The following is a 25,125-nucleotide window of genomic DNA, read 5'->3' as shown; positions in this document are numbered from 1 at the left end:
CTTTCAGAGAGCAGAAAATCCCTGTGCTCTAATGGAGCCCCTGCTGCTTGGTAAACATTCAGATGGGGAAACTGTATCTCTGTTGCAGTCACTTTTTCCTATGCTCCAGGAAGCGTGTGTATTTGTCTTTCTTTCATGAAGCATGAGTTACAGTAATTAGAAACTAGGGGCCCTAGTCTGTATGGTGGGAATAGCCTGACTCCATTGAAAATATTGCACATAAGAATCTCCCCATTCCCAGTCCTTTCTTTTCAGACTATTGTGAATTACAGTAATGTGGAAGAGAATTTGGGTGCTGCTGTGTGTGTCTGGGAGGGACCTCCCCCAGGCAAGCTTTTGAAAGGGTATTTACAGAGGCTGGAGGTATGTGTTTAATATTTTCACAGACCCTTGGGACTGTTTGGGGCTGCTCCTTGCCTTACAAGCCTGTTTAACCTAATGAAAAAGCCCCCTTGTGGGCAACTGGCTGGCTCTGGGGATCAGTAGTGGACTGCGGTGCATTTCCCAAGTATAATTCTGTTTGCCTCAGGTCAAGAGTAACCAAAAGCTGCTGCTGCCCACTGTGAAATCATTTGATGGATCTCAATACAGTTACCAGCAAGCTAATGTCCAAAGCCAAAGGCCTCCTGGCTGCGAGCCCTAGTACAGATTGTTTCTAGGACTGTTTTCTAAGTTCTTAGGCAGGAAAGAGGGGATCTATGTATGGGGAAAGATCTGAGTGCTGCTCACGTAACGTTGAACCTTTTCCATAGATAGAGAACTCCAGTAAATACCCCAGGGCTGCCTCGCTGGCTCATCTCCCCAGCACTAATGCTCCTTTGCCCAATCCCTGAACCTACTGGCTACAGTTCTGCACAGATGGAGAACGTGAGGCAAAGGTTGTTTTGAATACAGCAGTTTCCCGTCAGGCTAATCATCTTTCCTGTAATGCACTCCCAGCCCAGTTAATGGGAGCCATGTGTGGGCACAGCCATAGCCAGCCCAGTGGACCTGGTCCAACTAATTCTAAACAAAGCCGTCATTTCTCTCCAGATTCCACTGGACTGGGTGACACCACTTTGAGAGTGTCACGCAAGAGGGTGGGGTGTTTTTTCCCCCCACAAGTTAGCATTTGTAACTTGGAAAGAACAATCTGCTTTTGATTGGATAGACAAGGAGAGCTTTTCTCAAGCTATTCGCATCTCTGGTGTCAACAACTGCTCTGACTTGCAGCCAGGGCTTAAAGCGGCATGAAAAGAATGCGTGGCATTGGTTGGGTTTGTGACTCCCTTGAGGCACCCCCCCTCACCCACCCACACACACTTTCAGCACTGAGTGTAGCTGAGCTGTGATAGACTGTGACCTCCTTAGGTTTCATAAACTAAGCAAGGTGCAGCCAGCACTGTCCTTGGATGAGAGCCCTGTAAAGACAATGAGAAGCTGCAGGCAGTCACCTGCCTCCCCCTCTGGGTTATAGAAGTTAGAAGTATTTGTTCAGGATGAATTAATAAAGGTCAGATGAAGCTTGGAGCCTGGATTAGGCAGTGATTTTGAACCCAGATGATCTGCTTTCTGTTGATCCTCACCTTGGACATCCCCAGACCAGTGCTCTTTGCTATGCCCTGAAATGCTTTCCACATCTGCTCAAACCAAATATAAGTCTCTCCCTCATGGAATTGCAGAGCGCTACTGCTCAGCCACCCCCTTGCTAGGTAGCTTGTCTAAGTTCACCTGTTGCCACCAATGGAAATAGCCAACCAGTTCAGTTCAAGGCTTGGCTCAAAAGATTGGAATTGGCTGCCTACTTTCTGTTGGAATCCCAGTTCCAAATAATGAATTTTGAGGTTCTCTGGCCATGCTGAAATATATTTTTAAAACATTTGTTTGGGTCGACCTGAAAAAAAATATTTTGCTGAATTTTTGGTGAATCAAAAAGTAAAAGAAAATTCATTTTGGGTCAAATGGAATATTTAGTTTGACAGGAAACTGTGTTTTCTCTAGATTTTGAGTTTTGTTTTTATATTTCTGTATTTTTAAGTAAATTGAAGGACATTTGAAATGAAAAATCATTAAAACTTTTCATTCTGAAAGTATTCCAGGGTTGGAATAAGTCAAAACAGCAGATACTTTGTTTTTTTCGGTCAAAACAGTTCAGTGAAACCAACACAAATTTGTGACATTTTTGATATCACCAAATCTGTATTTTTCACCAAAAACAATTTTGGCCAAATTTTTTTGCCCAGCTCTACCTGTGAACTCCATCACTTGAGACATTTAAACCTGGACTGGACACCGCTTGGGAAACTGTACTCTAGAGAGCAGCCTGGGATTGGCAGAGAGGGCTAAAGGAATGGGATAGCTGCTGCTTGTATTGTGACACTTCCTTTGGGGACCCTTGCCACTGCCTGCCCTCAGTGTGAGGAAGTCTTGTCTGTGCCCGCAACGTGAAACCACTAGTCTTGGGCAGCACAAGCACGCCGTCCTACCCTTTGTAGGTCTCGCTTTCTCGGTACAGGTTACTGATAGGCACATACCGTCCCCCTGAGCTCTCAGAATGACCTCTGGCACGCCCAGCCCATGTTCCACTGAACAGTCACAGAACTCTCAGAGCTGCTATTCCCTAAAGGAAAAACACATACCAGCTTGCAAAATTCAACTGAGGATCACCACTCAGCTCAGCACACTTCAATAGATACATAGAGCAAAAACAGGAATAAGTTTATTATCAAAACAGAGATACAAGGACAGCAAGTGAGGATATTGCAAAGCAGTGGTTACACGCAAAACAAAATCATAACATGCTTTCTAGAGCTGACACTTACCTAATAAGGCATTCAAATATTTCCTATGAGATAGCTCACCCCACATCCTTTTCTCAGCATTTTCAACCAGTTTAGCTGAGATCACTTCTCATCAAATCAATCCTGCTGGCAGTCCTCACAGACTAAAGGAATAACTGGAGGTTCATCTGCACCCCAGATAGAGTTTCAAAAGTTCATTGCCTTATGCCTAAACAAGATAACCCCTGCTGGCTTATTTTTTCCTGAAGGCCCTGCAATCAATTAATTAGAATTTTGCTCAGACTGTAAATGGGTGTCCTTTGGGAACCACAGAATGCTCAGTTTGCACATGATGAGCCAGAGTGAAATATGCATCTCTGTCTTGCATGACAGAGGTATGTGGATCACCTAGTGGCCTGCCTTAACTCACAGTCTGAGGGAACATAAGTTTTAGTATATATCCATAACTATTCACATGTTTTCCATACATACATCTTGCAATGATTATGACGATCAGTGTGACACAGACTTTCGTTAGAGACCTTACATGACCCCTTTTGATGAACCCAGGAGATCCCTCTACATCTATGTACTCAGCGGCCATCTGCCGCTTGGTGTCAAGGGGTCCTTGGGTCACATGTCCCATCTCTCAATTCTATATTCTTTGATTAATGCAGATGCCAATGCAAAATCACGTGCAGGTTTGGCTTTGAGAAGCCCCCACCCCAGCTCCCTGTGCTCCCTGCCCCCTACAATTCCGTGCCCCTCTCAGAGCCAAAATACAAGTCTGACCCAGGTGCTTTTTTCCCTAGGGCCAGCCCTGCCCTCTCCCTTGCGCCAAGGATCTTTCCGGCTCATTTTCAGCAGGACTAAGCAGGTCGCTTGCACGCAACCAGACTCAGCACAGCCTCAAAATCTGAAAATGTGCTTTCGGAAGGGTTTGGGGTCACCTCAACACACTGTACGTCATACCCGGCCTCTCTCAGGGCTTCCTCCACCGACTCCTGCTCCAGGTAGAGGCAGGAGAACCTGCGCTGGCCTACCATGTAGTAGGTTTCTTTCAGGACTATCACCATCACCAAGTGGCCTCCTGGCTTTAACAGAGAACTGATGTTCTTCAGTGCTGCACGATAACTGTTCAGGTCTTTGCACGCAGCTTCCAAGCACAGTGTGGAGAGCAGGCAGTCGGCCTGGGGCAGAGACACAGGGGCCAAGATGTTGGATTTGGACACATCGCATTTCAGAACCTGCTTGACTTTCTTTCTCAACTTATCTTCCTTCTCAGCCCACTTTTCCCTGCAAGAAATGTTATTTTGTGTACTATTGCATGATTTTCAGTCTGTCCAACAGATCTCAGCATGGGGATGTTCAGTGGACTCGAAAGGCAGCACATTTAAAACTAATAAGAGGAGACACTTTTTCCATACAGCACGCAACTAACCAGTGGAGCTCATTGTCACAAGACACCGCTGAGGCCAAGAATTAGACAAAAGGATCTGATATTTACATGGATAATAGCCAGTTACATTACAGTAGGGATTAACCATAACCAAGACCTGAAGGGCTATAAACCCTCCTGCTTCAGGGCATAAGTGAACCCCTGACTAGCTGGAGTTAGGAGGAAACTTTCCCTGGGTGTTAGGCATTTCACAATTGGCAAACTGCAGAGCAATGCAGCAGTAGCAAGAAAGGATATTGGTGTGACTCTCCATTCCTACTGATCCAGGAGCATGCAGAGCTTTGGACAGCTCAGCATTTTCTCTTTGCATAATACCTTCTGCGCTTCTGATCTATGGAAGGAAGGAGGAGGCTCCAGTGTTTAGCATGCTAACCCAGAACCCTGGAAACCTGCAGTCAGTTCTGTGCTCTGCCACAGATCCTTCTGTGTGGCTTTGAATAAGTCACAGTCGCTTTGTGCCTCAGTTCCCTCTCTGAATAATGGGGGTAATGTCACAAGGGTGTTAAGAGTCAATGCATTAATAAAAATAGAGAGTCTCTCAGATACTATGGCAATGGGGGCTGTATGAGTTTCCAGATAAATAGTGTCTCATGCCTCTAATCTGCAGCCCTTCTTCCCCCAACCCTCCATCATTCCAGTCCTCGGCTGCATCCTTCAACAGCTCTGCCTGAACAGGCCCCTTTCTGTTCCAGTCCTGGGCTCTCCCCACCCCTCCAGCTTTGCCAATGCACCTCTGTCCAAACCTGTATTCCCTGACCCTTACTATGCCAGTCCTGCTCCCCCTACACACAGATACATGGCTCTGCTGATGCCCCTCAGTCCTAACCTACTGCTTGCTCTTCCAGCCTGGCACCTCTCCTGAACTGAGACTGCCACCGGTGTGGATTTCAATTAAAATCAAGTAGCTAAAACTATTCACTGCCTTCTGAAAATATAAGGGCTGATGTACTTGGCAATATTTATGTGGATGTTTAGCTCTGGAGAGAGATTCAATAGCAAGTCTCGGCAACACAAAGCCCCACATCAGACTGAAACACCATCGCTGCCATACATAGAGACAGCTGCTTTATCTAGATACAGCTGTTGTTTTATTATTGATCAGTTTTGTTACCTCATTCACACCATGGCCATTTGCAGACCTGTGTAAAGACACGGGCCCTTGTTCCAAGGACCTTGCTCTCCAGGCTAACTAGAACTTTTTATTCTAGACAAGCTCTCAACAAGGTCCCGTGAGAGGCCCCTGCTGGCCCAGAGTGGAATTTTACAGACATTACACGCTATTGGGAAATAGTTTGTGTGGTTTTCCAGGTTTCAATTTCCTGTTTAAACCATAACCTCACAGGAAACTAAAAAGTGAGACATCCTCATTCCCTGCCTTGGCCCAACTGCAGGCTGCAATGACTGAATCGTATTCAACCAGAGTCGAAAAAGGACGAATTGAGAGAAGCAGGAGTGGGATCAGTGTTTGTACAACTGCACTCACACAGTTGGCAGTAACTACTTGCACGCCATTGAATGACTGTCCTGGGAGGGGTAATGCCCAGAACTACAAATTTGGAAATTACCAAGTAAGGAGAAACTCTGACATGGCACAGCAAAGGTGATGTGTACAGAAACCTGCTTACCAGAACTGGGGAATTTAAGTAAAGGTCTCTGTTCTGGTTGTTCATTTCAATATGACTTTGGATTCAGGTTTCAAATCCCTCCACATATGCTTTTGAACGACACACACTGAGTCCTTTCCATCTATGGTGGGAGCAATGGCCATGTAGTCTAAGCAAAGACCTGTGTTCTAGTTCTTACTCTGCCACTGACATCCTGTGTGATCTTGGGCATGTCACTTCCCCTCTCTGCACCTTAGTGTCCCCATCTTTAAAACGGAGATTAAAATGCTTCCTTATCTGTCTATGCAGTATAGTTGTATCCATGTTGGTCACACAATATTAGAGTCACAAGGTGGGTGAGGTAATCTCTTTTATTGTACCAACTTCCATCCAATAACTTACTCCAACAAAAAAAATTACCTCACCTACCTTGCCCCCTTATCTGTCTGCCAATGTATTTATGCTATGCCCATCACCATGGTATTTCATCTTCCAGAGTTGTTATGAAGCTAAATTCACTAATGTTTTTAAAACTCACAGTCAACCTCTGGAGCTCGTTGCCAGGGGATATTGTGAAGGCCAAAAGTATAGCTGGGTTCAAATAGCATTAGATAAGTTCATGGAGGATGGGTCCATCAAAGCTTATTGGCCAAGACGGTCAGGGACACAATCTCATCCTCTGTGTGTCCCTAAGCCTCTGACTGCCAGATGCTGGGACTGGACAACAGGGGATGGATCACTTGATGATTGGCCTGTTCTGTTCATTCCCGTTGAAGAATCTGGCATTGGCCACTGTCAGAAGACAGGATACTAGGCTAGATGGGGCTTTGGTCTGAGCTGGTATGACCGTTCTTATGACATGGAAGGTGATTGAGAACTGCAAAGTATTAGTACGTATTAGAATACTTATTTCAGTACAATAGTGTGAAATTTAGATTGTAAGCTCTCTGGGGCAGGGACCTTTTTGATGGATGTTTGTACAGCACCTAACACAAGGGTATCCTGATCCCTGGCGATGCAGGGGTGCTGGAACAATTTTTATAGTGAGGATGCTGACAGCCATTGAACTTAATTTGTAAACCCTGTATATAATGCAATCAACTTCAAGCCGGGGGTACTGCAGCATCCCCAACCTCCTTATTTCCAGCACCTATGTGTGTAATGCATCATGTTACCTGTAAAAGTCTCCGTAAGGTGGATCCTTGTGAAATAGAGGGGTTTCAACATGAAATTGTGTCCTGAGAATTATTATTAAAGCCTCCAATCATGAAAGGAAAAATGACAAAATCTATGCTCAAAGAAAATGTTTGCTCTAAATTTTCAAAAGTGACTAGTGATTTCGGGAGCCTCTTTTTGGGTGTCCAACTTGGGCTACCTTAAACGGAACCTGATTTTCACTTGGAAAGTGCTAGATTTGGGCCTCTTTTACAGCATCTCATTTAATGCACCCAAAAAACTAGTCATCTGGAAAAATGTGCAGAATTGGTCAGAAAAATGTCCAAACCAAAGTTTGATGGAAAATGATGGGGGAAGTTACACAAAGATGTTGTCATAAACAGATAGCTAAGGGTTAATGTCCCTTACACCTGGAAAGGAGTAACCTGAAACACCTGACCAGAGGACCAATCAGGAAACAAGACTTTTTCAAATCTGGGTGGAGGGAAGTTTGTGTCTGAGTTCTTTGTTCTAGTGTTCTGCCTGTCTCTCTCTCGGCTATGAGAGGATTTCTGTCTCCCGCTTTCTAATCTTCTGTTTCCAAGTTGTAAGTACAAAGATAGGAAAACCATAGGTTTGTTTTTTTGTATTTACATGTCTGTAGTTGCTGGAAGGTGTTAAATTGTATTCTTTGTGGATAAGGCTGTTTATTCATATTTCTTTTAAGCAATTGACCCTGTATTTGTCACCTTAATACAGAGAGACCATTTTTATGTATTTTTCTTTCTTTTTACATAAAGCTTTCTTTTTAAGACCTGTTGGAGTTTTTCTTTAGTGGGGAACTCCAGGGAATTGAGTCTGTAGCTCACCAGGGAATTGGTGGGAGGAAGAAGTCAGGGGGAAATCTGTGTGTTAGATTTACTAAGCCTGACTTTGCATTCCCTCTGGGTGAAGAGGGAAGTACTTGTGTTTCCAGGACTGGAAACGGGGAGGGTGGAGTCCCTCTGTTTAGATTCACGGAGCTTGCTTCTGTGTATCTCTCCAGGAACCCAGGGAGGGAACACCTGGAAGGGAGAAGCGGTGGGAAATGGTTTATTCCCCTTTGTTGTAAGACTCAAGGAATTTGGGTCTTTGGGGTCCCCAGGGAAGGTTTTTGGGGGGACCAGAGTGCCCCAAAACACTCTAATTTTTTGGGTGGTGGCAGCTTTACCAGGTCCAAGCTGGTAACTAAGCTTGGAGGTTTTCATGCTAACCCCCATATTTTGGACGCTAAGGTCCAAATCTGGGAATAGGTTATGACAGATGTCCATGATTTTTTGTTTGTTTTCCAATCAGCTGCAATTACTGTAAAAAAAAATTTGAAAAAAGTTACTTAAGTTTGAGAAGCATGCAGGCTTCAGCCCTTTATGAGGAGTATGGGGGGCTTTCCTGATAGCAGCTACAGGGAATGTGTGACAGTTGTTCTGTTTGCAGCACTATTCTAGTCAACATTTTTACACAACACAGAGATAAGCCCTAGGCCCTGATCCTGAAACACTTATACACTGCTTCACTTCAGGCAATGTGGTATTATTTATTATTTGTATTACTGCAGCGCAGGGGTGCTGGAACAATTTGTATAGTGGGGGTGCTGAGAGCCGTTAAATCAAACTGTAAACCCTGTATATGATGGAAACCACTTCAAGCCAGGGAGTTCTGCAGCACCAGTAGTTCTAGCAACTGGCTTGTGGGTACTATGGGAATTAAGATAATATCATAATAATTATAACTAATTATAATAGTGACACATGACCTACAGGGTTCAGCTGGCACCTTTCATACATGGCAGTTGGATCCATGAATGAGAGCTTCCAGGAGATTCCCATTTCTTGAGCCTCCCTGTGTCTGTCATATGTCAGCCTGTTGGTGTCCTAGTCAGTTTGTCATTGTGTTTTTACATCATACTCTAGTAAGAGGTCCCCTCCCCTGCAGGGGTTCATTTCAGTGACAAGACATGTTTTTTCTCACTGGATCATCAGTAGCCAGGTCTCCCTCCCTCACCTGTCTCCTTCAAGCTCACACACATATTTCACCACTGGAGTCCAGTCGAATGCTCCTGGATCATTATTCAGCCATTTCTCCAGTTCTTGGCTGTTCCGGTCTGTATAGTCCGAAGCGATGATCTCCTTAAAGTTCTCGCAGGCGGAGAGGAGCTGATAAATGGTGGGGCCACTGCCAATGTCAATCAGGGTGTCGCCTTTCACCCCACCTGGTTTAGAACGTTGAGGAACGAAGTTACATTGGCGCGTTGCATGACCCATAAATCAGAGAAGTTGTACTCACTGCTGATTGGGGTTTGGGGGGGGGTGTTTGTTTTTTTATTTGCGTCTTTGACGCCTCATGTGAATGGTATGTAGGATGGAGCACTCCTCCAGCAACAGCCTCATCACCTAACGAAGTGTGTCCTGGTTAGATCCTTTGCCTAGGACTTATGAAATCTGCCACAGACTTGCTGTGTGACTTTGGGGCATCACTTAATCTCTCTGAGCCTCAGTCCTTCATATGTTAAGTGGGAATAACAATCCTACCTTTGTACATCTTGTCTATTTAGATTATAAACTCTCTACCGAGGCTGAAGTTGCTCCTTATTCCCAATTCCTTGTTTGTGGTACTAGCTTCCTATCCATTGTTCCTAGTTGTGTATTTAACCTCCACAATTATTTAAAAATATGTCAAGGTAAGACTAATGATTTTTAGAAATTTCATCAAATGTAACAAAATTTCAGGTCAGCCAGCAGTGCGCCTCAGTTCCTTCAGAATAGTCTAACCGTGGCAGGGATGTCTCACTTCGGGTGACCCAAGCCTAATTTTGTCATGTTCAGCCCATCAAAACCCACTTCCTTACTTCCTAAGTAATCGAATAATCAGATCATTATCTTTTACATTTGTATCAGTTCAATCGCATTGATCAATATATTTTTAAATCATTTCGGCCTGTGAATAAGGATCTCGGAACCATGAATAAGGAACCAAGAATAAAGACTTCAGTCTCAGAGTTCTCTAGGGTAAGGATTTCTTATGTGCTTTTACAGCGCTGAGCACAAACAGGGTCCCAATCTCTCTACTATCGCAATAATCATTCTATGACACTCATTATCATAGCTTTTCTGAGACCATGATCCTGAACATGCCTTAAAAATGTTGCTAGATTAGATTAAAAAACTAGAAAACCAGAGTAGGGAACCAGCGGTGGGAAGGGTAACCCAGAATAGTTTAGTTATAAACTGCTTAGCTGTGAGCCCAATCATATGCTATAAGTTGCTGTGGAGAAGTTGTCCAAGGTTTGTCGTAACATCAGTAACTCCTAATCCATTCCCAGGTTTAGAATCCAGCTGTTACTTTTTGTAACATATAGCAGGAAAGAAATCAGATTAATTTATGAAGAGGCGGGATTTTTTTTTTAATTCCTGTGATATTAAAGGGTTTAACTGCTTGTGCAACAGTGAAGACCATTCCAGATTGCAACATTGATCATAGTAGGATGCAGGGTGTTGTCAGAGGTGTGTTGTGCTCTCTCTGTTGGTATCACTCGGCTGTGTGTGTGAGCTCTCCCTGTGTGCTGCCCCAGCTCTGCAGATAGCTGATACAGCTGACCCAGCGAGAACCCCCAATGACCACAGACTCTAGTAAGGTGCAAAGTCACGTCTGCTAGGTTTATTGCGATCTTGGACACAATGGCAGTTCCCTGTAGGTTTCTTAGCCTAACTCAGGACATACTACGAGAAAGTGCCTCTTGGCAATGGACCCCGCTCAGTCAGTGGCGGGACTTTCCACTGCCCCCTCGGCCGGACAAAGACATCGCCCCAGGGATACATTTTTATACACAGGTACAAATAAGTTACACATCACTCCTGACGTATTGAGGTGCAGCCCCTCTACATAGTAAGGTACAACCCCTTCTACGTAGTAAGGTGCCGCCTCTCACCTTGTACATGTTGGTTCGATCAAAACAACTCTATCCATCATATTACCCTTTTGCCCCTGTCATTGGGATGGGTCAGTCTGTTCCTTGTTATCTGTGTGGAATGTGCAAGTATGTGAATGTTCTGATCTCTAGTGTTCAGTACCTTTTAGGTACGTATCTTCTTGCAGCATCAGCCCTTTCCTTGCCAGCTTCTGTGAGCAGGGCCTGCCTCTGGCTCACAGCTTCACTTTGCTTTATGTTAGCAAAGTCTTGGCCATTATTTTAGTTCAGGCCTCAGGCCTCATACTGGGCCTTTATCAGGGCCTTCACTTACTACACAGGGAACCAGGTCACCTGCTCCTTTTACTAGTTGCAATTTCCAGTCCATCCAACTCAGTGATTTGAATTCTCATGGAAGTCTGGGGTTGATGACACAGATGGCTCCCTACTCTGGGTCTCCCATCCTGACTCAGCCATTCCAGCCTTGGGCCTCACCCTCAATTCTGCCAGTGCATCTCATTATTGAGCCGCAGCTTCCACTCGCTCTTTGCCTCCTGGTCTTTACCGCACGCAGCTCTGCTAATGCAGCTCAATCCTGTACCACAATATGCTTGTTATTCCAATCCCGAGCTCCACTATACACCACTCTGCAGACGCTCTTCAGTCTTGACTCACAGTCCCTACCTTTCTCTAGTCTAGGTCTCCTCCAGCCGTAGCTCTGCCAATACCTCTCAATCCTGACCCACGGCACCTCCCATTATTCCAGCCCTCGACCTCTCCAAAATTGAGATTGCTACTGACGTATGGATTTTAAAGGGAAAAATCAAGTAGCTAAAACTAGCTGCAACACTTAGAAAACAAAGGGGCTGACATACTCTGAAACACTTTCGGTAGCTTAGTGTGCGTATGTAGCTCTAGAGATTAGTGTATGTGACATACAAAACCCCACATCATGCTGAGCCATCATGGCCTCTACAGCTGCTAATTACCATTGGAAACCCTTTCAAAATTATTTATTATGTGCATGCCCCAGACATGCTATGAGTATGAAGACAAGACTCCTGTCCCAAAAGCCTTACTACCCTTATAGAGCCTTGTTGTCTCCCGTCACAGACAGCATTATTACATGAGCGTGAGATCACAGGACAAGGGAAAAGCTGAGAAAGTCTCAGCCCTAGTGCACTATGCCCACAGGACACTGTACTCACGTGAAGTGAATATCTTAAACAGGCTTCTCAGGTTTAATTCCAGAATTTCATTCCCTTGGCAATGACTGGAACTGAAGGAATAGTAGGTCTTCAAATACACAGTAGGGTCAAAATCTTTCTGATAAGCTTCTCCCCCTGTGAAACTAGCTGGAGATTCCATCTTGCACAAACAACCTCTGCTCTGTATTTGTTCCCAATGGAGACTGATAGCTCTTCCTGTTGATACTTTAACCCCTTCTTGTACTTTAAAAATTTCACTTTCACTTCAGACTAAGAAATTTTTCAGGCTGCCAGATTTTCTCAGGCCACAGAATCGAAAGAAGCAGCAGCAGAAAAGAATATACGAGGAAGACTGTGTCTGAGGTAGGGTGACCATATTTTCCCAAAGGGAAAATGGGACGCTGGGTGGGGCCGGCCCGAGGTTTCCCTGTATGGGGCCAGCCTGAAGCCCCCTGCCACTCGCACGCATGGGGCTGGCCCAGCCCAAGCTGCTCTCCTAAGCCTTCCCTCCCTTCTTCTCAGGGTTGGCGTTGCCGCTCTCTCACCTCCACCCGCACATTCCTCCGTGTCCCATGGGTGGTTGCACCACACTTTTTTGGCCAGACTGGGCATTTGTCCCATTTTCTCTTGCCAGCTGATGCTCAGTTGGCAAGAAGAAATGGGACAAATGCCAAAAAAAATTGGGGATGGTTGGGACAGGGCTTAAAAAAGGGACCGTCCCAGCCAAAATGGGACATATTTCACCCTACTCTGAGGCTATGTCTACACTAGCCATGGGATGATGGTCTGGTCAGATCTGGTCTGGTCCAGAGCTCAGTCAAATGCTCCCAGCTCATTCTGCAGCCATTTCTGCATCTCCTGGCGATTCTGGTCCATCTAGTCTGTGGCAATGATCTCCTGGAAGGTTTTGCTGGTATATGGTGGGGCTGGTGTGCAGATATCAATCAGAGTGTCCCCTTTATTATCGTCAGATCTGAAGTAAACATTCCCAACTTCTCGGGACATACAGCAGCAGGGAATGGATGATATAGTTGGATGGATAGAGATTGAGTTTAGCAAGCTTAAGGATTTCTTATCTACATTTCTTAAGGGTTTCCAGAAGGCCATTGCCCATGAGAGGTAAAATTCAATGAAGGACCCTGTATACAGCATTCCCCTCACACAGGGATGTCTGTAAAATGCTTTGAGATCGGCATGTGCAAGGTCTATTGTGACAATGAGCAATAGATACAACAGTCCAAATAGATGTGATGTAACAGGCTAAAAACTGTCACTTGGGCTTGCTTGAGCCCCGTTCAGATGAGAACGTCAAGGTCTGGCACAGTGAGGTTGGAAGAGTCACCTTATATGCCCTGCTGCTGGTCGTGGATAGGCAGCCCTTGACTGTAGTGCTCAGTGGCTGTACACAGATGGTGTACTGCCAAGAAACAGGGCATGACTATGGCTCACCTTCCATCCAACATTGCACGTAGACGTACCCTGGCTCCAAGGTGAGGGAAGAAATAAAGCAGCTGTGTTGCATCAGCTTATCATATTCATTGTGAGTTTCACAGTATTTGGCTTTTTTTTTTTACAGCCGGAACTTTAAGTACCTTCCAGGTGGCCACTTGTCCCTGGAGCATGAACAGGCCGGGACAAACACCCACTGCGAGTGGCACCATGGAAACTCATGACAGGCAACTCCTAGCTTGATGGCCCATGCTGGCTTCTTTAATATCACCAACTCATCCTTGCAATTCTGGGACTAGGGCTGGATGGAGGATTGCATGGGATGAGGATCTGATCATACCGCTAGAGAGACTGTAATCTAGGCACTGGGTGAGATGGGATAATTTACGCTGCCCTGATTTGTGCAGTGAGCACCATCTCCCATGCTCTCTCTGACACCTGCACCCTTTGACCTGAAGAACCCTGCACATGTGCTCACCGTTTCTCTCTTCTTTATCCTGTCATGCTGCCATGGCCTGGTACTGTTCCATCTCCTCCAATGTTGCTCCTTGAACTCTGAGCAGTCCCATTTTTATGTTCCCCCTCCCACTCCCCCATTGACTATGGATACCCCACCTGACTCATGGGCGCGGTCCAGTGCTGTCACTGCACAAACTGGAGTTACTGGTCATTTCTCTGGAGGAAAATGTTACTCTCAATGCAGCTGTGCTGATAGGCTCTGTTAACAGGAAACACTGACCCATCCCGTTCTACCACCAGGGGTGAAAGGTAACTAAGAAAATCTCCTTTGATAAAAGATAAATCCAGGTCTGCAATCATATTTCAGTTAAAATAGCTCCAGCTGTAATGCAGCATTGGTGTAGACAACGCAGAGCACAACCTAAGAGATTCACCACCTACCAATAGCTAATAGCCTGCTAGTTAGGGCAACCGGGGAGTGGGGGGCATGGGAGAAGTTTATGTCACTGCTCTAAATAAGGCACAGCAGGAGCTTGACCCTGGTTTTCCCAGGTGAATACCCCAACCCTCAGGCTACTGGCTAGTCTGGGCTGCGTCTTTCGCTCCTGCTAGTTATTGGAGAAAAACTTGAAAAGTCTCAGGTCCCTCACAATGCAGAACAGGAACATTTCTGAAATGTCGTATGTTTGGCCATGACAGGAAAGCATCTCTCACTCATCTCTATGCACTATCTCCTGCCTACGTCTGCTAGCTTAACAGGGGGATAAACTTATCTGGACATTACATCTTACACAATGGGTCTGTGCCCTGCCCTCTGATCCTGCTGGATACCGGTAGCCCTTCCGGTTGACACTTTAACCAATTATTACACATGCAAATTGCATTCGTCAGGTAACTGTCGGGGGGTTTTATTCTTCACACTGAGACAGATTCTTGCAGAACTCACAGGAAGCAGAAAAGTATTTGTTGATGGAAGAGAGGGGGCATGAAATATACCTGAGTTGGTGTTTAAGGTGAAACTTCAGGGGCATTGGAGCAGGGCACGTGAGCAAGCTACAGGCTCTCACTGAGCCGCTGTTATCATTTTTGGTGATGTGTGATGGATCCCCAAGAATGCATCTGCCAAATGCGCAGTAATGGTATCTGCAACATCTTTTCACTTGTTTTAGATGTATTCTGCAGCGCTGGCAGGTGTACGTTGGCTATGATTTTCCCTTTTGGGGAGGGAAAAAGTGTAGTGGTATTTCACTCGACTTTCCTTTTACATTCAGCACTGAGCCTCTGCTTTAGAGGGTTTTCAGGAGAGAATTTAGAGCCTTTCACTTGTGTCCCCTAAAGAGAAGAGAGGACTGACTCTGGGTATGTCTACACAGGGGTAAAAGAGCTGCGGCATGGTTGTGGCTGGTCTGGTTCCAGAGCTCGGGCTTCAGTCCAAGCCCAAATGTCTATGCAGCAATTTTTCAGCCCTGGAATCCAATCCCCATGAGCCCTGGTCAGCTGAGCTGGGCCAGCCTCAGGTTTTTTATCCTTGTGTAGACACAGTGATCTAGTTTTAATCCAGATATATTAACCTTTAAATCTCCTTCTGCAAAGGTAATAATAAGACCTGGAAACACAGACTGTTGCATATGGGAAACAGATCTTTATTAGGCAAGCACCGATTGGTGGAGATTACGATTATTCACCAAAACAAATCATTCATCCAACACCATGGGCCAGTGCAGCTGTCAAGCCCCAGCCAATCACTTCAAACTGCTCAATGTTAAAATCACAGCGAGGTTATTGCCGATGATGTGTACAGTGTGAGCCATGTTGTCAATGCCGGGAGACAAGACTCCCAAGGAGGCATGCTGCCTGCATCAAGCAGTTCACAGTCTAATGCAGATGGCATAGAAAGGCACAAAGCTAAACATGTGACATAGGTGTGAGCGGCAAAATTTGGGTTAGAAAGGAGTAGCTCAACCCATTATCAAATGTAGCTATTTGCGGAATTTGAATGTGGAGTCAGCTCAGGTGCAGAACCTCTGTTCCTAAAGGTCTGCAGTGGTTAGGCCTGTAGATGTGTTTTGTTCCTCTTTCTAAACCTCATCCATCAATAATTCCGAATCCAGCACTGATTGGGCCCTGTGCTGCACCACTGAAGCCAATAGGAGTTTTGCCACTGAATGCTGGGAGCAGGCTCCAGGCCATTAGCAGTGAGAAGGACTTTATATGATTCATTATGTAATTATTATTAATTGCACAGCTGCAGCATGAGACTAGGCAAAACACTACAAGAGCAGGGAGAGGATGAAGCCCGGGAGGGTGCAGCTGCACTGGATAAAGCACCGTGGGGTTGGAGGCCAGGGAGATATTATGGCAGCTCTGAATGGGAAAGGACAGGGATGAGGGCAGCTTTAGTGGCACAAGAAGGGGTTCAGGCTAGTGCACCCTGAACAAACAGGTTCTCCAAGGTGCTTGGAGGTCATTGAAGCTCCATAGCGCACATTGATTTTCAGATATACCAGCATCTACAGCTAATCTATTCTGCTTCTCTACTTGCCTTGGGCTGATGTATTTTTTTCTTTAATCTTCTTTGCCTTTCCCTTTGGAAGCAACTAGGTAAGAGACTCCCTCATGCTCTACCAAACTACTAGGATAGCATATGGGAGTCATCTCAAACTTCAAAATATCAAAGCCAGCCTCCTTCACTGCTTCCTCCAGACACTCCTTCTCCAGAAAGAGGCAGGGAAACTTGTGCTGGTCAATTACAAAATGACTACACTTCATTGTGGTCACCATCAGCAAATGACCCCCTGGCTTTAACAGGGAGCTGACAGTCTTCAGGGCAGCACGGTAGGTACTCAGGTCTTTGCAAATTGCTCCTAAATACTGGCTTAAGAGCAGGCAGTCAGCAGGGGGCAGAGAGGCAAAGGTCGCAGGGTTGAATTTGGTGACATCACATTCCAGAACCTGCTTGACCGTTCTTCGTAATTTCTCTTCCTTCTCAGCCCACTTTTTCCTGGAAAGATAAATATAACACTGAAGACAAATGTGCTATTGTTGTGCCAAAGAGCCCTTCCTATCTTGGACCAGTGCACACAGTCAATGTATCTGCAATCGGCTCAGTGGATGAGAGTTACATAGTCACACAAAATCTCTGCTGGGTGGAATTCACCTGCTTAAGGCCAGATTTTCAGAAGAGCTCAGCTCCCATTTAGCCAGAGTTGGTCACACTTTATATGAAGCTCCCATTTATAATAGTTTTATAATGGTTACTAAATGACACAGGCATCTTACAGACACAAATAATATGCATCATAAATATTTGGTTATAAGCAAATCTGCAGAAAATGGTGTAAATCCCTATAAGCTATCTATTGATCTGTTGGGCTGTGTAACAATTTTGAGCAATAGACTAAACCCTTATTAAAAAATGTTCTCACTATTTATTCACCCTTTACAGCCTATTCATATAAATGGAAGATTATATAAAGTGTGGCCAATAATCTAAGGAGCTCAGCACCCTGTGTGCTCAGCTGTTTAGAACATCTGGCACTTACGGCCCATTTTGAAGGCTACAACGAGAGTGAAGGGGGTTCTAATTCAGAAATGTTTGCCACTCTGCCGGGGGAGAAATTACCCTTGTAGGAGTAAACCTTCCTCTTGTAAGCGTTGCAAGTTCAAGCTCTGAGTCTGCTAAATTCATAGGAATCCCTTGCTGGGGTCGCTGGAGGGGAGTGCTTGTTCCAGACTTCTCTTAAATTTTTCCTTTCCTTCAATCCATTTCTTTCTTTTTATATGTAATGAACACCACCATAATACATAATAATTATTAGGAAAAAAACCACCCCAGAGAAGGAAGATCAACAAATTAAAAAGGATTTTTACATTTTTTTTTTTAGTTAAATTGTAACAGAACTACGTCCCCCTCCCGTACCTGTCTTCTTCCAGCTCACACACGTATTTCACCACCGGAGTCCAGTCAAATGCTCCCGGCTCTTTCTTTAGCCATTTCTGCACTTCCTGGCAGCTCAGATCCGTATGGTTTGTGACAATGATCTCCTTGAAGGACTCACAGGCAGACAGCAGTTCGTAAATGGTGGGCTGAGCACCAATACGAATCAGGGTGTTGCCTTTAACGCCATCTGGTTTGAAATGCAAAATACCTGTGTATCAGCACAAACAGCAACAGAGGATGGGAGAGGAGGAGGTTTGGGGGGCTAAGGGTTCAAGCTGGACAATTTCCTCTTTGGGTTTATAAAGGGTTTTAAGAAGACCAGTTCCAGGAGAGAGAAAATGCAGCGAAGGACCCTTTACTGGTTTCAAGACTGAGCTTGGTAAGTTTATAGAGGGGGTGGTATGATGAGGTTGCTTCATAAGTAGGTTGAAAAGGATTTGATTTGTATCAGTAAACGTCAATAAAGGTTGATTTCACCACACACACACACAAACTGACTAAAAAGCATTTCCATTGATAATATGTGAAATACACAGCTAGATAAAGTAAGAGAAATCCTGCTCCAGGACTTTGTTGACTTGGATCTGAGGCTATTTAGCTGTAATATTTTGACATGTGATATTGACATTTGGTGTTTTAAAGGTTATAAAAAATTTTAGCTTTTAAATCTCAGTGTCTGTCATTAAATAATTGTAGTCTGACTCCCCCCACCCAAGTGTCATATAATTTCCCACAAGTGTGAAATTCTAAATCAATAAAAATAAAGAAACGTAAAAATAAACATTGATCTTATCCACTGAAATTATAAAAAAACATTAACTTTGAATTCTTCCAATCCTACCTGTAGGTCAGATTTTTAAGCCTTCTCTCTCTCTCTCTCTCTCTTTTTTTCTGGGGGGGGGGGTTTGCTCTCCCCTGGGCCCTCTGTGATTTGTCCGTGTCTTTCTTAAAGCTGGCACTGGGAGATCTCATCTCATCTTTCATTTGAATAAATAAATTCAATTAAAGCTAGTTTCTACCCTGAAGAGTTGTGAAGAAAGCTTAAAAAAAAAAACAACCCGAGGAGCTCAAAATCCAGAAGGCACCAAAACAAAACCCAAGATGTTATTTTTAAAAATCTATTATTTAAGCTCACTTGGTTTGGAATTAGCAATAACCACACAGCCCAGGTAATTTTAAAAGTACATCCTACATGCCCACAAGCCTAGGTATATGAACAGCTTGGGAGAAAGTCCTTCTTTCGGGGACAGCTGGGGAGCTCCTTGACTAGCAACTCCTGACTCAATGGCACATGCTGACTTCTGATCTACCACCAGCCATTCGTCAGCGCAATGCTGGGACCAGGGCTTGATGGGGAATGGCACAGAGCTCCACTGCATGGGATGAGGAGCTGATCAATCTTGTAGAGAGACTGTACTTAAGGCACAAACTAGTCAAGGAGGATTTGCTCTGTCCTGGTCTATTCCATATGCGCTGTCATCAGTGATGTTGCCAACCACAGCACCCTAAAGGACCATGTGCACAAGCACTGATGCAGGCTCTCCACCTCTCTCTCTCTCTTCTCTCTCCTCTTCCATGCTGCCACGATCCAGGCGCACCTTCTCCGCTGTTGATTCTTCAGCCTGTAGTGGGCTCCATTTTATGCTTCATCTCAGACTCTCCTATTGACTTTGGGAGACTCATCTAGGTCATTAGCACAGCCCAGCGTGGTCATTGCACACACAAGAGTTATTATGCTAGAGGACAAAACTACTCTCAATGCACCTATTGTGGCAGGCTTTTGTAATGAGGAAGACCAACTGTGACCCATCACGCCATAAAGTAGGAGTAGAAAGATAATTAGGGAAAATCTCCTCTGCTAAAAGAAATCCAGATCTACACAATCATGTATACAGCAACACACAACCCACTATAAAACCGCCTTTGTGCAAACAGAATGGCACAAAACACACCCGACTCACCCAAAATGAAGGTCTTAAAGAAATTTCTCAGAAGAAACATCAAAATATCATTTTTTTCATTGCTTGTGGAGTCAAAGGAAGAATATGGTTTCAAACACTCTTTTGGATCAAAATGGAATTCAAAAGCTTCTTTGTTAGGGCAACTGTGGTCCATTTTCTCTCTGAGTTTGCAAACCTTCAACTGCCCGGCTGTTCCTGATCTGGGTTAATAAGGGGTTCCTCCGCTCTTCCCGGCCATGGCTCCACCTTCTTTTGTCCAAGTATCAGATTACAGCCTTTCTCCACAACTCCCTCACATGCTCCTGTGATCCAGGGTGCCTGGGGCTGCCCTCACTGAAAATGCCAAGGTCAGGGCAGGCTGCAGAAGGGGGAGAGCAGAGACTCCCCAAACTAATGGTTAACAATGAAGTTAAACTCACCAACCAGTCACAGACTGTGCTTCTGATCTCCCACACTGGTTATCAAGAAGTTCAAAAAATTGAAATCCCCCCCAGCCGCCTTACTGCATCCCAGTTCTCTGTCTCCCAATCAGCACCTAGCTCCAGTACAGTGAGAAGTTATTTAAAAACTCTGCTCACATACACCAAACGTCCTTCTGACCCCATAGGGTCAGCCACGTCACCAGGGCAATATTAGTTTGGAGCCTACCCAAAATACCGTGCTGCCAACCAATCCTTTTGTCTCTAAAGAGTTGTTAAATGATAAAGCACTCAAATACATTCAGAGACTTCCAAGTCCGTATATCATGTTCTTAGGAGTATTGGTGAGTTTGCTGGCTTCGAAGTCCCTCTGGAACACATCCACAGCTTGGATGGGTCTTTCAGTACTTTGCTTTGAGCTTTGTTTGTAGAAAAGTTACTCCAGTTTCTACATGCCTTGCTGACTCATAAGGTGTATCCCCTGCCTTCTCTCAATGGGTCTATTGTACAGCCGATGATCCTTGATGGACCATCGAACAGGCAAGGCAGTGCTGTCGCCAGACTGGCTGGGGGTGTCACCCAGAAACACAGCACAAGTTTGGAAATACAGATATACCCTATATATCTATTGGTCACAATACAAAGGTGATACAAACATATAAACAAGGTTATCAGACTTGGCAAATCAAAACATGTTCACTGATACCTTACACAGCATATCTAGCATGATTCATTCCAATTTTATAACATTGGTGTTAATAATATCATAAATGGTCACCCATATTCCATACAGCATCACAGCTCCCAACTCCAATGTGTCCCCAACCATTCATGAACCTTCAACTCTTTTCTCCCTGGGCTGATTTTTCTTTTACTCGTGCTTGCTTCCCCCAAGAGAAGGACAAAGTGGGATTCCATGGCCTTTCCTGTGGACTCTGGCTCCACTCTGAGCCCTGGCCTTCAGCAGAGAGGAAACTGCATCTCTAGGTACTGGACAGATACCATTCATCCCAACATGTCTCTGCTTGTAGGTTCTGATGTCACCATAGCCTATGATGTGGCACTGCTGCAAGATATCCATGTGCACCACAATCAAACCAGGAACAAGCCGTACATGGAGGCAGAGGGGATGTTGTGGTGACCTGGTTGCACAGTTCCACATATTCTGGACAGCGCCCAATATGCCCCGCATCGGGTGGCTCATGTAGCCTCGAGTAGCAAAGCACCACTCAACCCAGCCAGCTGCCTGATTGTGCCACACCTTTTCTGGTTCGTGTGACAATGTGCCCCTTGATCCAGCCAGCTGCTTGACTCATTTCAAAGGTCACACATCTGGAAGGTCTGGTGGGGGCTGCATTATGATTTTGACACACATCAGAGAGAACGCTCATCTCCTGACAACCTGCTCTGGGCATAATAGACACAGCCTATCTGCCCCATCTGGATGAAAAACCTAGTTTTGAAAAAAAGGTACAGTATAAATAAAATTAATTTTGTGTGTGTTTGTCCTTTATGCTGTGTAACATAAAATCTTACACCAGAGAAATTTGTGCATAAAGCTTGTACAACGGTTGCTCATTACAAGATTTCAAAATAATGATAATTCTCTCTGAATCTTCTGCCACATCCATCACAGCTCCTTTCTTTCCCAGCCAAGTTTTCCGAATCTAGTAAAGTGAACACTCCTCAGGGAAATCTCTGGACAGGCCACATTTTATAAAAATTCCTCCTGATTTAAAAACAAATTTTGGTGTGTGTTTAAATACAATCAATAACAGGAGCTCCCCTGAATAGTGTCAATACTAATGATGGGATATTTCTGGGATAGATGAATACAGTTACATTGCATTAAAAGGGTTTATATGAGTATATTGACCTGTAGGTGCTTCCTGGTACCTGTCCTCTTCAAGCTAACACTATTTAAGTATTTATCCAAAATGGAACAGGCACTGGGCAAGAGGGAGCAGGCAGCAGAGGGACTTGTATCTAAACAGTTTTATTGCTCTTCCGCTTGGTACTTAACCCCTCATTTTACCTCAGAGAAAGTGGACTAGGACTACGTGCCACTAAGCCACTTTCCCTTCCCTGACTCTCTTGGGTAATTTGCAGTTAGTTTGTTTAATCTCCGACTCATCCTCGTGTTACCTTCTGAGATAAACAGGTTCCACTGATGCTCTGAGGACACTTCAGAAGGCAGGGTTCTGGGTCAGGGGTGCAGGTGACAATCTGACAGGAGTACATACATTCAGAGCCAGAGTTAGGGGCAGGTGACTCAGCTGCCGGGATTGGGAGGGTGCTGAGCTCAGGGTGCTGTAAGCTATTCAAAAGTTTAACAAATGTGTGGGTGGGTGGAGGAGGCGCTGAGGACACTCCTTACCTGGGGCACCATTTGTTCTAGGGCTGGCCCTGCATCCCTTGGCTTCTGTGTTCCATCTCCTCCCTGTGGCCCCATCATAAGGTGAGCTCGCCCTTGAAGGGAGCTCGAGCTGTCCTGGTTTTCCTCTGAAGGGTGGGGCTGAGCAGATCCTGGTGAAAACCTGAGCAGGGGGAGCACAGGCCTGCCTAAGAGCATGAGATTAGGATCACCTGAGTCCAGGCTGGGAGCATGCCTGCTGTAAAAAGGGCTGCCCACACTCTCTGTTTCTGAGAGTGCTGGCAAATGGGAACCAGGTGGGGAAGTTTACACATTAACTAGGTGAATGGCTTAGAAGAGACTTGCTGGGAAGGGTAGCAGGACTATCTTGGGAAACCCTAACGACAAGGGAAAGCAGTATGGCCAACCCCAAGCATAGAACACCACAAGGCCCCAAAAAACACGACAGGCTTAAAAATCAAGGGACTTTAAAATAATAATAATTATATATGCTGGGTCTTTTTTCTTTGCTGGCTGAGCCTGTTGCGTACACTCAGGTCGTGTATTTCAGGGTTCCCCACCAAAACCATGAAGGCTAGAAACTTACTTGCCCCCCTCCCCGCACCCCTCAAAATAACAAAAGCTGAGATTCTCACATCATCAGGTGACTCCAGCAGGTGGGGCTTTAAGTAAACCCCAGATATTGTGACACTCATGTTTAAATTGCAAAGAAGACAACAAAACAGATTATGCTTAGCTGAGCCAAGTGAACTGGTTGTCGTCTTTTTGTTTCTGGTTCATTAAAGCAGGGATCAAGGGTGTTAGTGGGAGATTAAATTGAATCACCTGTCATGGGTGTGTGAGTGTCTCGGGGGGCTAAGAAGGAGGGGAACTGAGGCACAGTATTGCCCCCCAGACTAGGGTGCGTCTGGTGCCCAATCCCTGCCCCCCACACCTACCCCCCGCACAGGCTCTTTTCCAAGGTAAACCTGAGAGGCTCATTCAGGAACTGCCTTATCTGTGAACCACCCAGGTTGCTCTGCCCTGTAGAGACCTGTTAATAGTAGAAAGTTGGGAGCCAGAGGGAAGGTACCCAAGCTGGCTGTGGGGCCGTGAATGTGATTTCCGTGGAAAAGACAAAGACAAGAAGACCTGCAGCTGAATCTCGTGTATGGGCAGTATAGCTCTGGGTGAGGAGCACTGGAGCAGCAAGAGTAGCTGTGGGTTGAGACTGAGATGTCCTGGCCGAGTTTTGTGGGACCCCAGTCCCTGGACCAGCTGGCAGTCTGCTCACAACCAAACAACATGTTCACTGTGGACCTCTGAGGGTCTTAAAAAGTGTGAATTGTGTTAGCCTCATGCCTAACAAGGACACCTATGGGTTAGTTCTATTTTTAAGGCATCCAAGAAAGAGAAGAACAAAAAATAAAATACTGAACAAGATTTCTAGCTCTGATTGATTGGTACTTAGCCAGTAACAATTTACAAAACTAGCTTGCATATTATACTGGCTGTGAAAGAATTTCTGACATGATTGAAAGCAAACTATTCAGGATTCAAGCAGGTGGAATTAATATTTAGCTGTTTATCTGAATAATTTTTAAAAAAAGCAAATTACATCCTAGAAAACTAAATGATCCCCCAACAAACAACTAACTTTAACCCATCTCCTCCCCAAATGCCTGGGATTTAAAGGTGGACTTTGCAGTGTCCTCGAGCTGAGATCTGACACACCAAACAGGGGAGAGAATGCCAAAACAAAGGACCTCAAGTTCTCTGGGCTTTTTTGCGGGGGTGAGAGGAAGGGGCTAGAAGGAAAGCTGAAAGGCAACTGGCTGTGGCGGTTCCCATTGGAGGTTTCAGTTCATCAAACGTCCCGTTGAACCTGCACGTTGGTTTGCCTCCAGCCCCTACCAAAGGAACTCTTGCTCTGAGCCCAGCCCCACCACCAGCACTCTGCATACCTCCGCTCAGGCACAAAGAAAAGATCTGACTTTCAGTCGCATGGTTAAGACCTGGAATCATGTTTGGCAGCTCAGGCACATCTCTGAGGAGATCTGACACGACCAGGTGCTTAGGCCTGAAGCTCTGAATGCCCCTCCCAGCCCTAGACCTGCAGTCCATTCAGATTCTTATCTGGAATTCTGACCTATCTGACCAGTCCAGCCGGTGACCTCCTACTTTGTGAGAGCAGCCGCGAGAAACTGGGGAGCATAAAACCTTGGTAAAATCCAACAACATGTGGCCCAGACCCATAGAACATTACAGAATTATATGTAATATTACAGCTGCATTGTGCTTTGCTGGTAAAATAGTGTGGATGATACATGTGGCAGAGACTGGACCATGGTGGGGGTAATGACCAGACTATCTCTGGGTTCCAGTATTCCTGGCTACTAGAACAGTCCTTTGCATG

At 45.2% G+C, this 25,125-nt stretch overlaps 2 protein-coding genes across 2 annotated transcripts; both read right to left on the bottom strand.

Annotated features, from left to right (window-relative positions):
* Nucleotides 1–2,676: 2,676 nt before the first annotated feature.
* On the bottom strand, nt 2,677–12,312 carry LOC127033722 (nicotinamide N-methyltransferase-like). Its single transcript, XM_050921845.1, has 3 exons — nt 12,129–12,312; nt 9,018–9,225; nt 2,677–4,055 (listed from the first exon to the last, which is right to left on the bottom strand). The coding sequence occupies exons 1-3, from the start codon at nt 12,286–12,288 to the stop codon at nt 3,629–3,631; spliced, it is 795 nt and encodes a 264-aa protein (XP_050777802.1). The 5' UTR covers nt 12,289–12,312; the 3' UTR covers nt 2,677–3,628.
* A 4,014-nt stretch (nt 12,313–16,326) lies between these two features.
* LOC127033721 (nicotinamide N-methyltransferase-like) lies at nt 16,327–20,163 on the bottom strand. Its single transcript, XM_050921844.1, has 3 exons — nt 19,938–20,163; nt 17,956–18,163; nt 16,327–17,037 (listed from the first exon to the last, which is right to left on the bottom strand). Exons 1-3 carry the CDS (start codon nt 20,089–20,091, stop codon nt 16,602–16,604), a joined length of 798 nt encoding a protein of 265 aa, XP_050777801.1. The 5' UTR covers nt 20,092–20,163; the 3' UTR covers nt 16,327–16,601.
* Nucleotides 20,164–25,125: the final 4,962 nt, after the last annotated feature.

Source organism: Gopherus flavomarginatus, chromosome 13 (genome assembly GCF_025201925.1).
Source record: "Gopherus flavomarginatus isolate rGopFla2 chromosome 13, rGopFla2.mat.asm, whole genome shotgun sequence".
Classification (NCBI taxonomy): domain Eukaryota; kingdom Metazoa; phylum Chordata; order Testudines; family Testudinidae; genus Gopherus; species Gopherus flavomarginatus.
The sequence above is the reverse complement of the archived record's forward strand: the minus strand, read 5'-3'. Positions and strand labels throughout refer to the sequence as shown.